The sequence below is a fragment of the Mus caroli genome, chromosome 9, assembly GCF_900094665.2.
Source record: "Mus caroli chromosome 9, CAROLI_EIJ_v1.1, whole genome shotgun sequence".
In the NCBI taxonomy this organism is placed as follows: domain Eukaryota; kingdom Metazoa; phylum Chordata; class Mammalia; order Rodentia; family Muridae; genus Mus; species Mus caroli.
Window position 1 is genome coordinate 93,958,127 of NC_034578.1, and position 12,943 is coordinate 93,971,069.

The 12,943-nt window shown below is 42.5% G+C and overlaps 1 protein-coding gene across 11 annotated transcripts in view; it reads left to right on the forward strand.

Annotated features, from left to right (window-relative positions):
* Nmnat3 (nicotinamide nucleotide adenylyltransferase 3) overlaps positions 1–12,943 on the forward strand; it is a 120,954-nt gene that overhangs the window by 88,293 nt on the left and 19,718 nt on the right. For all 11 annotated transcript variants that reach the window (XM_029481515.1, XM_029481517.1, XM_029481516.1 and 8 more), the window contains one exon: positions 12,282–12,465. In XM_029481515.1, coding sequence (XP_029337375.1) covers positions 12,282–12,465 — 184 coding nt within the window. The remainder of the gene's footprint in view (positions 1–12,281; positions 12,466–12,943) is intronic.

The window sequence follows — 12,943 nt, forward strand, 5'->3', positions numbered from 1 at the left end:
GGTCACAGGAGAGGTCCTTGAGTGGATTGGAAGAGCAAGGGACAGTTCACATGGCAGGCTGCACTGAGGTTGCAGCCAAGAACAGCACGGAAGGAAAATAGCTCAGACTCGTGGCCCATTTGGAAGGCGTGAAGCAGCCTTAGCTCAAAGTGTTATTTTGATTGACTGTTCTCTCCTGGCTGCTATAAAAGAGCATTGATTTCTCTATGTGTGACCTGCTATCAAATGAGCTAACCCATCAGAAAGGACACCTGACTGTCCAGGACAGCCAGCAGAGTAGCAAGTGTGGCTTTGTCTTCCCGCCCTGCTTTCCTATAAATGGGAGATTAACAGGGAATGTCAAATGTATGTAGATTGCCCCCAGAGAGTCCTCCTAGGCCCCATTTCTTCTTAACAGGAAAATAGAAAAAAAAATGGGACACAGATGTGCAGGGATGTAACATACTTTGCTTTCTTTAATGCTTCACATGTGTTGAAGAAGAAGTTCTAATTTTAAGCCAAGTCTATTACAGGTCAGTTCCAAGAGCAGCTTAAGCATCTTGATTCTGCCCCTAAAAAGATGCACCCGGTCCTCTCTTCCCAAGATCGCAGGTATGAGCTTCTGTCTGCTCTGCCTACACTATTGAAGCTTCCCCAGCATCTCTTGGCTCAAGCTGAGTCCCAGATGCTGAGCCTGGGCTCACCATGGTCCCTGAACTCTGTACCCTCTGACTGCTTGTTCTTAACCTCCTTTGCCACCGTGTTCCGAAGAACCTTGGGAATTTGTGACTCCCCCCGAGGCCCCCTGAAGCCGAGGGAGAGGTGTTTTCTGAAGCACACTGCCTACACATAGTACCCTCCAGTTCTGCTCTGCTGTTCGTTCACACTGGCGTGGGATAGTGTGAGATGCCTTTCTCGCAGAATTCCATCAGGACAGCAAAACAGGAGACTGTCAGCCCTACAGCTTCCAGACTTAGCTGCGTCCCTTAGCTGTACCCATCTGTCCCATCTGTCCTAGTTAGGTTTCTGTCTCTGTGTTATAAACCAAAAACAGCTTGGGAAGGACAGGGTTTACTTGGTTTATCGATTACAGACCATCATCAAGGGAAGCCAAGACTGGAACTCAGAGCAGGAATTCGGAGGCAGGAACTGAAGCAGAGGCCACAGAAGAACACTGCTTACTACTTTGCTCCCCCTGAGTTGCTTTCTTATACATCCCAGGACCATCTCACCCTGGAGTGGTACTACCCTCAATAAGCTGGGCCCCGAACTGATCTTTAATCAAGAAAATGCCCTACAGAGTTGCCTACAGGCCAGTTTGATGGAGGTAGTTGTACAGTTGAGATTTCCTCTTCCCACACATACCTGTGTCTATATCAACATCAAGCCAACCAGCATATCACCCAGCCCCATCACCAACATGGCTCCTGGTTGAAAGGTACCAGAGCATGACCACATTGTGACTCATGTGGTACTCAAGGAACCACAAACCCTTCCTGGTTCTTCTCTGATCCTGTTTCCCAGTGTACTGCAGCTCAGAAAGGGCCTTTCCTCTCTCTTTCTGTGCCCTCCTCTTCCTGCTACTCTCTGGACTCTAGGAAAATCCTGTGCTCAGATACTAGCTTGGGTTGTCCAACAACAAGCCTGGCTCTTTGCAGCAAGAGCGCTCACCTTCGCACATGCTTACAATTGCAAGGAGTTTCAGGAGCCACTTCTGGAGCCAGAAGCTGAATGCTACTCCCTCATTCTCAGCTGCTTCCTTCCATCCTCCAGACCGTGGAACATCAGAGTCCAGGGTGGAGGGATCAAGGCATCCAAGTTGTCCCAGGATAGAAAATACATTTGGGAGCTTTTAGTTTCCAGGAGAAGGCTACACTCTTTGGAGCATCCACTAGCACAATGAGAACATCTTTCAAGCTTTACTTTTAAAGCTAAAATGGTGAGCTATTAAACATCTGTAGCCACCAAAGTAAGCGGCTTACTGTGATATATAGCATGGACCCACTGCTTACAGATGTCAGTCACTCTAGGAGGCCAGATGAGATCTGGCAGCCTGGAAAAATCAGTGCTGGCTTAATCCCCACACCACAGTCTGTCTGTCTGTCTGCCTGTCTGTCTCCCCCTCCCTCCTCTCTCCCCTCCCACTTCTCTCCCCTCCCCCCTCTCTCCCCTCCCCCTCTCTCCCCCTCCATCTCCCTCTCTGTCCCCCCTCTCCCCCCCCTCTCTCTCTGACAGAGGATTGAGAATTTCTATGTTAAATACCTTAATATGGCCTCACAACTCCCCACCCTGACCTGAAAGAGAGCTTTATGGCACTACCAAGTATCTGGTTCCATGCTTAGAGTTAAGTGGACTAAATCAAACTAAATTAGATAGTGTGGAACTTACCACCATCCCCCAAAGCTTATAAAAGCAAGCGCATCCCCTTTGTTCATTCTTCTTGTTCGTGCTCAATCCTTCCCATCTTCCTGAAGAACCCCTTTCCTGTCACTTTGCCCATGGTTGGCTCTCTCTCTCTCTCCTTTACTTTAAGCTGTTTCTCTTAATCTCATCTCCATGTTTTAAAGGGGACTTTCCCATCAATGCCCAGTCACACTGCCTCTGATGTGTTGGGCTGTCCCCTTTTATGGTTTCTTGCTTCATGGTCCAGTCATGCCTCAGCATATCTATCTCAGTTCTGTCTTAGGAGTCCACACAAATAACTGTTAGGGACATTAGCCAGCAAGCATCTAAAAGCCAAGCACAAAAGAAGCAAAGACATATGGATGAGAACAAAAGATGTAAAAATAGCATGTAGAGATGCTAAGATTTTTAATCAAGTGAAGAAACTGAAACACATATTTAAAAATAAAAGAAAACTATGACAGGCAACCTAGCAGATTTGTTGAAGAACCAATTACTATGAAAGTTTAAAAGTTCAATGATGACCCACTAAGACATAATAACCCTGAATATGGGCACACCAAGAACAGAATCATAAAACACATGAAGTGAAAGCAGAGTTGGGAGAAAACTATCAAATTCACAATTGTAAGTGAACACGAACTCCTGGCCTTCAGTGCTACCAGGCAGAATACAAGATGAAAGGCATTCAGCAAGGCTATAGAACTGTTCTCTCTCTAGCTGAGCGCGGTAGAGCTCAACAGCCAGTGTAGGCAAATCCATTTCTCTCAAGCACAATTGGAAAATTCAATGAATCATCTCCTGAACTAAGAAGCATAGCTTAAGAGACCTAAAATGATTGAAATCATATAATCATACATATAATATATGGTCTTTGTTCCTAGTGGGTCAAGCTGATAGTAAAAGAGACAACACAAAAATGTTAAAGGACTAGAAAAGTTTAAATATATGGAACTGTGTGGAAATGAAATCATAGCCAATGTTGGATGCATTTAAAATGCTTCTTTTTTAAAAAGATTTGTTTATTATTATAATATCTAAGTACACTGTAGCTGTCTTCAGATGCACCAGAAGAGAGGGTCAGATCTCATTACAGATGGTTGTGAGCCACCATGTGGTTGCTGGGATTTGAACTCAGGACCTTAGGAAGAGCAGTCGGCACTCTTAACCACTGAGCCATCTCTCAAGCTTCAAGAAGGGGAAATATAGCACTAAACACTTATATTTGAGTGGGAAGAAAAGGCTCAAAGAGTAAAAGGTACCCACATAAGTGAGGAAAACATGAAAGTTTACCTATATTCTTGTGGCATGCTTGCCAATAAAGCACACCCCAGTTGTGTTATAGTTTGAATCTGAAACAGTCCCCACAGGCTTGTGATTTGGATGTTGGCTGCCCAGCTTGGTAACACTATTTGGGGAGGTTGTGGAAACTTTTGGAAATAGAGGAAGTGGGAAACCGAAGGTCCTTGAAGCTTCCTTGTCTGCCATGATGTGACAGCTTACCCGCATGTGCCTGTCACCATTAACTAGGATATTCTACCATGAATTCCCAGATATATTGCACTAAAACCCCTGAAACCTTAAACCAAAGTGAATCCTTTTTCCTTTAAGTTGAAAGTGTAAGGTTTGGTCACAATGAGTAGCCATGAAACAAGCAATACAAAATATTGGTACCAGGAGTAGGGTTGTTTTCATAAACCTGATTGTGTGATTCTTGGGCCCTTTGGGACTTGGCTTAGGGAACAAATTAGCCATGAATACTTTAAGCAGCACTTTGTGAGTGATTCTTGTGGTGGTCAAAACACTAAATGCCCATAGAAAAGTGTATAATAATGACTATGATTTTAAGATTTCAAATGTCAAAGCTTTAAGTGATTTTGTTATTGAATTAGTAAGTGCCTTAAGAACATGTATTTTATAGACAAAATTTTAGGAACATTATGAAAAATAATCAATAAAATTTTACTGAATTGTCAGCCAAAGCATCCTTGTTTACTTGAACTTTGATTCATGCTTCATCATGAGGCCCGGGAAAAGATATTTTAAAGAAATATTACAGTGTAATAATTAGATAATATTCAGGCCATCTAAAAATCAGAAATTATTTTATTATAACAACATTTTTGTTTGCTATGACAAAAATGTGAGTGAAGATGAAATAAATTAAAATATTTGTGTATATTCATTGAAATCCTTAGTCATAAGATGAGCTGAATTTAATGGGCACTGTGTGCAAGTTGTTTAGGATAAAAATTTCAGAAAATTTGTTTTTACAATACTTTTTGAAACAATTTTGAGATTATAATATAATAGGTTCAGGGATAATTATAAAGAAGGGGCAGAAAGATTGTAAAAGTCCGAATAGGAGTTTGCTCTGAAACCATGTCTCCTAGAAGTGTGAAAAGCTATAAACCACACTTTTTCATTTTTAAAAAGACAGCTTTGTGAACAGAAGAGTTGTCTTGAAGCCCTGATTATTTTGCTTTAGGAGGAACTTTAATCTAGCAACATGACTGCTGTTGTGGCTGTATTACAACCAAAGATATGATCCAGCCGGAATGCTGATTTGCCCTGGGTTACTCTGGCTGGAATACAGACACGCCCTTAGTATGCACCTTTAATCCCTAATAATGAAGGGACCCATTGCTTTTGAAATATTAAGGACTCCCATCAAGAAATTTACTCCAGCACCTATAAAAATGTCTACTATGTGGGAGTCCTAGAGCAGGAGCAAGGCTGTCTTTGATTACATTGCCTGCCTTTGGATCCCTTTCCCCTAACTGGGCTGTCTTGTCTAACCTCAGTAGAAGATGCACCTAATTTTACTGCAGCTTGATATGCCAGGGCTGGTTGATATCCAGGAGAGGCTTCCCTTTTCTGAGGAGAGGGAGAGGAGGGGTAAATGGGAATGGAGAGGAGACGTGAGAGGGAGAGACTAGGAGGAAGGGAGACGTGAAAGGGGGGGGAATAGGAGGAAAAGAAGGAGAGGTGCAATCAGGATATACAGTAAATAACGTAATTAAAAATGAAAGATTTTTAAACTTTAAAAAAGAAATTTCAGATGTAGACAAGAACTTGGTGGGGGTAGAGATGGATCATACCAGAGTTTATTCTTACAACATTTCAGCAAAGACAGGCTAGATTTTACTCATGTCCCAAAAATTTGAGTGAGGCCACATTCAAAAGTAATGGACTAATTAAGTTGGTAAAGAGCGTTTGAAGTTAGGATAATATTCAGCTTACTGCTGAATGATTTTATCTAGGTTTATAGTGAAAATGAGGAGTAAAAAAGCAGAGCAGAATGCTGTGGAGGTAATGAAAGTTAGCCAGAAAAAGAACTTGTCTGAAGTTCAAGAAAAAGGGACATAATTAAAGAGACTCTAACCATTAAAAAGTAGCCAGATACTTCAGTAGGAAGGCTGCCTTGAAGGCATTTCAGGATTTATCATGACCTAATGAATCGCAGGCTCCAGGGTGTAAAGCTACAAGCTCATTGAAAAGACCTGATTTTTATGTAACTGTCTGTGTGCCTGCTCACACAGAGCCTCTAAGCAAGCGTCTCCCTGGGCTGAGCCACCCAGGCTCTCACAGACTACTGCAGCCATGGTCCACAAAGGCCAGGGGGCCTGATCCTGCTTAAACAGGCAACAGAACTGGATGTGATCTCCATGACGACATGCAGAATGCAAGTTACAGGTTCATATACAGGCTTCCACCAAGATTCTGTGGAAAGCCTGTGAATCTAGTCAGGGCAGAGGGTGAGATTCCACAAAGGAGGCTCCTAACAGGCTAACTTATGAAACTGAGCAAGTGAAGCCTAAGGTTCCAGGCATGTGGTATATCTGTGAACTTGGGACTCATAGCATGCTACCATATACCCCTACTATCAGACATGAATCTATAGTTTTTATCTGTTCCCACTGATAGGTTTCAGTATTGCTTTGGTCCCAGAGTTTCTTTACAAATCCATTCTTCCATTTTGGAACGGGGATATTTACTTTGTCCCATTGCATATTAGAAGAATGTGATTTCATTTTTATTTCTACAGTGGTTCATAGCTAAGAGTTTGCCTTGAGTCTCAGTAGAGACTCTGGACTTAGGCTTTTGCTGATAGATGAAATGCATTTTTCATTATAAGATTATCATAAGCCTTGAGGTAACAGTAGTAGATAAGTTGGTGGTTTGACTCTAAAATGCTCCATAGAGACTCATAGTTTGAATATTCACTCCTTGGTTTTGGTGGAGTTATTTTGAGAAGACTGTGAACTTTGGGAGGCAGAGGCCAACTGGAGGAGGTGGGTCACTGGGCAGGGGAGGCAGGGTGCTCTCTCTGCAGTTCTATCTCTGCTTGTTTCCTGTCTTGCTCTGTGTTAGGTCTACTGTGATGTGAGGAGTACCCACCACATGCTTTCACAGGCATGAATTGAGCTTTTCTGCCATTCCTTCCTCATCGTGATAGTCTGAAACGCTCAGAAATGATGAACGGCAAATACACTGAAGTGTCCTATGTCAATCAATTTGATTACAGAGTTGGAAAAGTAGCCAGCAGAAGCTGCAAGATAAAGATCACCACACAAACACAAATATATACATACAGTATATATACTAGTAACAAATGTGGGAAACAAACCTAAAAACACCATACCGTTTAAAGTTGATTGAAGAAATAAACTATTTAGATGAAGTCTAACTAAATATGTATCACTTATGTCTGGAATTATAATAAGCCAATGAAGAAATCACAGGAGAAACAAATGGAATTACCATTTTAGTAGACTAGAAAACATTAAGGTTCAGTATATGATTTTGAATCAGGCTAATGATAGATTGAGCAGATAGGAATATACATGAAGCAAAATTATCCACAAAAGAACACAGAGAGATTTTAATAAATCCCAGAGAGAGTAAGATATGGGGGCTCCCTACTTCCAGTAAGAAAGGTGAAAGAAACACAAATAAAGAGGCACAGATAATTTCCATAGAAATAATAACTAAGAATTTTCCACATCTGATGAAAAATACTAATGCACATATTAAAGACATTCCAAGGCAATGCAAATAAAAGAAATTCATATAGATAAAGGCAATATACAAAGCAACAAGAATACAGATTGCTTCCCCTGGAATGACAGACTTGTACAGTACTTCTCAACAGCAACAATACAGGGCAGGAGAACAATAACTTGATAGTATTGAAGAAAGCTAACATTTCACCCTATTTGTTTTATACCCAGTGAAAATATCTTTCAAGGTTGTAATTTAGAATGAAGTCACCAATTTAAGGAAATCTCAATAGGCATATTCTGTCTGATGGGTGGTGTGGTGGTTTGAATATGCTTGGCCCACAAGGAGTGGTACTATTAGGAGGTGTGGCCTTGTTGGAGGAAGTGTGTCACTATGAGGGTGGGCTTTGAGATCCTCCTCGTAGCTGCCTGTGAGACAGTCTTCTCCTATTTACCTTCTGAACAAGATGTAGAACTCTAAGCTCCTCCAGCACCATGCCTGACTGGATGCTGCCATGCTTCCTGCCATTATGATAATGGACTGAACTTCTGAACTGTAAGCCAGCTCCAATTAAATGTTGTTCCATATAAGAGTTGCCTTGGTCATGGTGTCTGTTCACAGCAATAAAGTTCTAACTAAGACAGAGTCTTCTAAGACAGATAGATTGGTGTGCAAGAAGAAAGTACAAAGACAATAGGAACTGTGGACATAGGTTTAAAAGACCATTGACTACATGAAAGAAGACAGTAATGTCTAACAGGAAGGAGACATGTGTGTATTAAAAAGCAGCCACAACAATAACATGTAAGTTAGGAGGGTGCCAAATGGAGCAGCAGAGCCCTGAAGCCACGTTAGAAGCAAGGTGGTAATGAGCTTTGTTTCCTTTGGCTGTAAAACTGTGTGAATAGTGTCTGCTCTAAGAGACAGAGAAAAAGAGATAATAAAAATCTAAACAGTCAAGAGAAGAATAAAAGAAGCATAGACTGTGTGCAAGAAAAATAAAACACAAAATAACATGATGCCTTTTAAGTACAAATACATCATAATAAGTAAGTGAATTTAATGCTCCAGTTTAAAGTAAAAAATGGCCAAGCTTGCCTGAAAATGTCATAATGGGCTATATACAAAGGCTTGCCTTTAACAAAAAGTATAGATATGTTGAAAATTAAAAGGTGGAAAAATCGCCAAGCGTGGCGATACATACCTTTAATCCCTGCACTAGGGAGGCTGAGGCAGAGGCAGAGGTGGAGGCTGATGGATTTCTGTGAGTTTGAAACCAGCCTTGTCAAATGGAGAGTTCCAGGATAGCCAGGGCTACATAGAGAGACCCTGTGTTCAAAAAAAGAAAAATGTAGAAAAATGCATATGCTACCATTTATGTTATCAGACAGATTAAATTCTAACACAACCTTACTAGCAAGAAAAAGCCTCATATAGACACACATTATAAATGTTTATCCACCCAGTCACGTATATTAAAATGCATCAAGTTGGGGGGATACTCAGGGTGGGGCTCCATCCTTTCAGAGGAGAAGGGGAGGGAGGTGGAGGGAAGGACTGATGAGGGAGCAGATGGGCGGGGCAGCGATCAGGATGTTAAGTGAGTGAATAAATAATGGGGAAAATAAAATAAAATACATCAGGTGAAAGTTTAAAAAGGGGAAAGAAAAGGAAAAATAGAAAAATCCATAGTATTAGTGGGACGTTTTCTAGCTTTTTGTGATTAATACCATAGACTGACACAAATTCACTAATAGCAGATTTAAACAAAGCCATCACCTGCCTTGGCTGAAGGGACCAGCACCGAGCATCCACAGAACGAACAGACACACTTCATAAGTGGATAGGCAGCATTGCTCGAGCCTGCTCATGGACCAGTGCAGAAGGCACGCAAGGAAGACCGCATATTCCAAGACACTGGGTCCACTCACACTGTGTCCTCTGACTACAGTGGAACTGCGCTAGAAATGAATGCCGAGAATACAGTGTCCCCGAAATCATGATATGTGTGGAAATTAAAAATATTCCTGAATAGCTAATCAAGCAGACATCACAATGGAGGTTAGAAAAATGCTTTGAACTGAGAGATCACGAAAGCGCAGATGTCAAAAATGTGTCGGGAACAAGGAAAGATGTGGAATTTTAAAGCCTGAATTGTGTATTTTAGGAAACAAGACAAACTTCAAGTTAATTAGCTGGGTAGATACCATGAGAAGTTTAGCAAATGAACAGCAAGAGAGTAAACAGGTCGAGTCCATAAAAAGAAGAAAAGAAGTTGCTGAGACAGAAAACAAACATTTAGCAGAGGAAAAAAATCAATACACCATGAGTTGACTCTTTGGAAAGACTAACAAAATAGCAAGCCTTACAGTCCTATTCGAGGAAAAGGACGGGAGCCCAGCGTGAGGAAATTAAAGGGCCCGAGCTGCAGAACTTTATGTCGGAAATTGATAACTTTAAATGTAACGGGGAAATTTCTGGGAAAAAAAATGTGAGTTGTCAAAAATCATAATGAAGAAATGAAAAATCTGAATCATCTTCTAGCCACTAAGAAGATTAAATCAATAGTACAAATTTTTCATGCAAATTACACTCCTGCCTCCTAAGATTTGGCTGTGGAGGTACAGCCTAAGGGCAGAGTGCTCTAAGTGAACAGGATCCCCAGAGTAGAGAGAGAAAGGAGAGAGGAGGAAGCAGAGAGGGAGAAGAGGAGGAGAGGATGAAGAGAAAGAGCAAGGGCTTCACCGGTGAAGTCAATCCTTCATGCTGGCCTTTTAGAATACATAAGAGGAGGGCATAGTCTTGACAGAGAAACCCAATCAGAAGAACTGTAGACCTGTCTCCATTCAAAAAATAACTACCAACCAGAACCCATCAATGCACAGGAAGATAAGTCAAGGCCAGCATAGTGGCACATACCTTAATCCCAGCACGCAGAAGGCAGAGGCAGGTGGATATCTGTGAGTTCCAGGCCAGTCGGATCTACATAGCAAGTGTTAGGTCAGCCCAGTATACATAGCAAGTTCTAGGCTGGTCAAAGCTACAGAGTAAGACCCTATTACAAGGAAATATATAAGTAAACAAATACTGAAGTACACAAGTAAATTGCACTTTCTTTGGGACTGAAGAGATAGCTGAATGGTTCGTTCTCTCTCTCTCTCTCTCTCTCTCTCTCTCTCTCTCTCTCTCTCTCACACACACACACACACACACACACACACACACACACACACCATTATTAAATAATAATAATTAAAAACAAGTAAATAATCTTAAAATAATAATAAGATACTTTGCCTTGCCTGAGATTGCTTCAGGAGTGCTGTGTTAGTTTACAATTATAAAATTAATCAGTGTTCTTCCCCAATAGTAACTGACCAGAGAAGAAAAGCTACACAACAGCTTTGGAAGAGTTCCCAGTACACTCACTGTGCTGGCTCATTTTATGTCAGCTTGACACAAAAGCTAAAGCAATCTGAGACTTTAAGAAAGTCTCAATTAAGAAAATGTCTCCATAAGACCAGGCCGTAGGCAAGCCTCTAGGGTGTTTTTCTTGATTGGTGATTGATGGGGCCCATCCTATTGTGGGTGTTTCCATCTCTGGGCTGGTTGTCCTGGGTGATAGAAGAAAGCAGGCCAAGTCAGCCATAGGGAGCAAGCCAGTAAGCAGCACCCCTCCATGGCCTCATCTTCATCAACTCCTACCTCCTGGTTCTTGCCCTGCCCGAGTTCCTGCCCTGACTTCCCTCAGTGACGGACTGTCACCTGGAAGTATAAGCTGAAATAAACCTTTTCCTCCTCAGGTTGCTTTGGTCATGGTGTTTCGTCACAGCAATAGAAACCGTGAGACATGAAAACTCTTAAGCCAGAAGTCACAGGGAATGTCTCGTCAAGAAGCATTCTTGGGGTGTGCAGGCTCTGTCAGTTGCTCTTAGTTCAAAGTTAAACCTTGAACCAGTTCATCTCTCATCAGATAAATCCCAAGCTCCATAAACAATATCCACTAAGCAGCTCAGCCTACTCCCTTCCCATCAGCCTCCCTCTATCAGGTCCCCCCTTTCGTTGACTACATATCACTCCAGCGTCACAGTGTGCCTACACAGTCAGGGCCCATCCCATCATCACCAACCCAGCTTTGTTCCAAACTCCCCCTGTCCTAGTTTTCTCTCCATTGCTGTTATAAATACCATGACCAAAAGCAACTTGAAGGAAAGGTTTTATTTTTCTTAGGGGTTGTATATAGTTCATCACTGAGGGAAGCCAAGGCAGGAACCTAGAGGCAGGAACTAGAACAGAGACCATGGAAGAACACTGCTTCCTGGCTTGTTCTCACTCAGTCTGCTTTCTTATACTGAGAGGTACTACCCACCCAGGAGTAGCTCCACCCACAGTGGGCTAAGTCTTCCCATATCACATACTTAAGAAAATGACAATCACTCAGTCTGCTCTGATGGTGTCGATTCCACAGTTGAGGCTCCCTCTTCCCAGATGACTCTGGTTTGTGTCAAGTTGACAAAAACCTAGCCAGTACACCCTCCCATTGTTTTCTCCCCCAGAATTCTCTTTCTGGGAGACAGCTACCACGAATACAGTGCTGACAGAAAGGCACCTCATGATGTTCATCAAACACATCCTAATGCTGGTTGTCCTGTGATCTGCTGTCTGAGCTCCACCCTCAAAGCTCCCTCTCAAGAAAGCTTCCACTCTGAGGCATAGAGGACACTGGAGGGGAGAAACAGGGTCACTGAGGTAGCACCCTGGTCCTTTCTTGCAAGCTTTTGACCCACCAGGAGGGCCCTGCAGGGTCTGCACACACTCAGGATGGAGGCATAAACCCTGAGCAGCTGCCTGCACTATGCTGCCAGGTGACAAGTGTCTATCCCTGTTCTCCATAGGAAGGTACCAGGTGATTGAGGGCATCATCTCACCCGTCAATGACAGCTATGGGAAGAAAGACCTGGTGGCTTCCCATCACCGAGTGGCCATGGCCCGGCTGGCCCTGCAGACATCTGACTGGATTCGGGTGGACCCCTGGGAGAGTGAGCAGGCGCAGTGGATGGAAACGGTGAAGGTGCTGAGGTAACAGAGTCGTGTGTTCACCTGCAGCATGAAAGAATGGGACAGTGTTGAGGTGGCCCCAGCCAAGACCAAAGAAATGCCTCTGCTGACAGGGAAGGAGACTGGCAGAATCTTTTCAGATGGATCCCTGGGCAAAACTAAGGGAGAACCTTCTGCTATTTGGGAGAGTCTTGTGTCCGAGGACTACAGCACCAGGCCCTTTGTCACCCATTTAGCAGCTCTGTGACTTTGAACAGGTGACTTAACCTCTCTGAGACCTCTTTGTCACTTGCAAAATGAGCACAATATAATCAAATGAAGATTTTAAAGATATATATATCTTTCCTGGTAGAAAACTAACAAGCCACCTTCTGTAACTGGGGCCTTAAATTTCCTGACATTGGCAAGTTTGAAAACTGAACCTATATAATATGCTATCTTTTCAGCTTGTTTGCTAGATATAGACGTTAATGTAAAAGGAGAGGGGTTATTTTAAGAG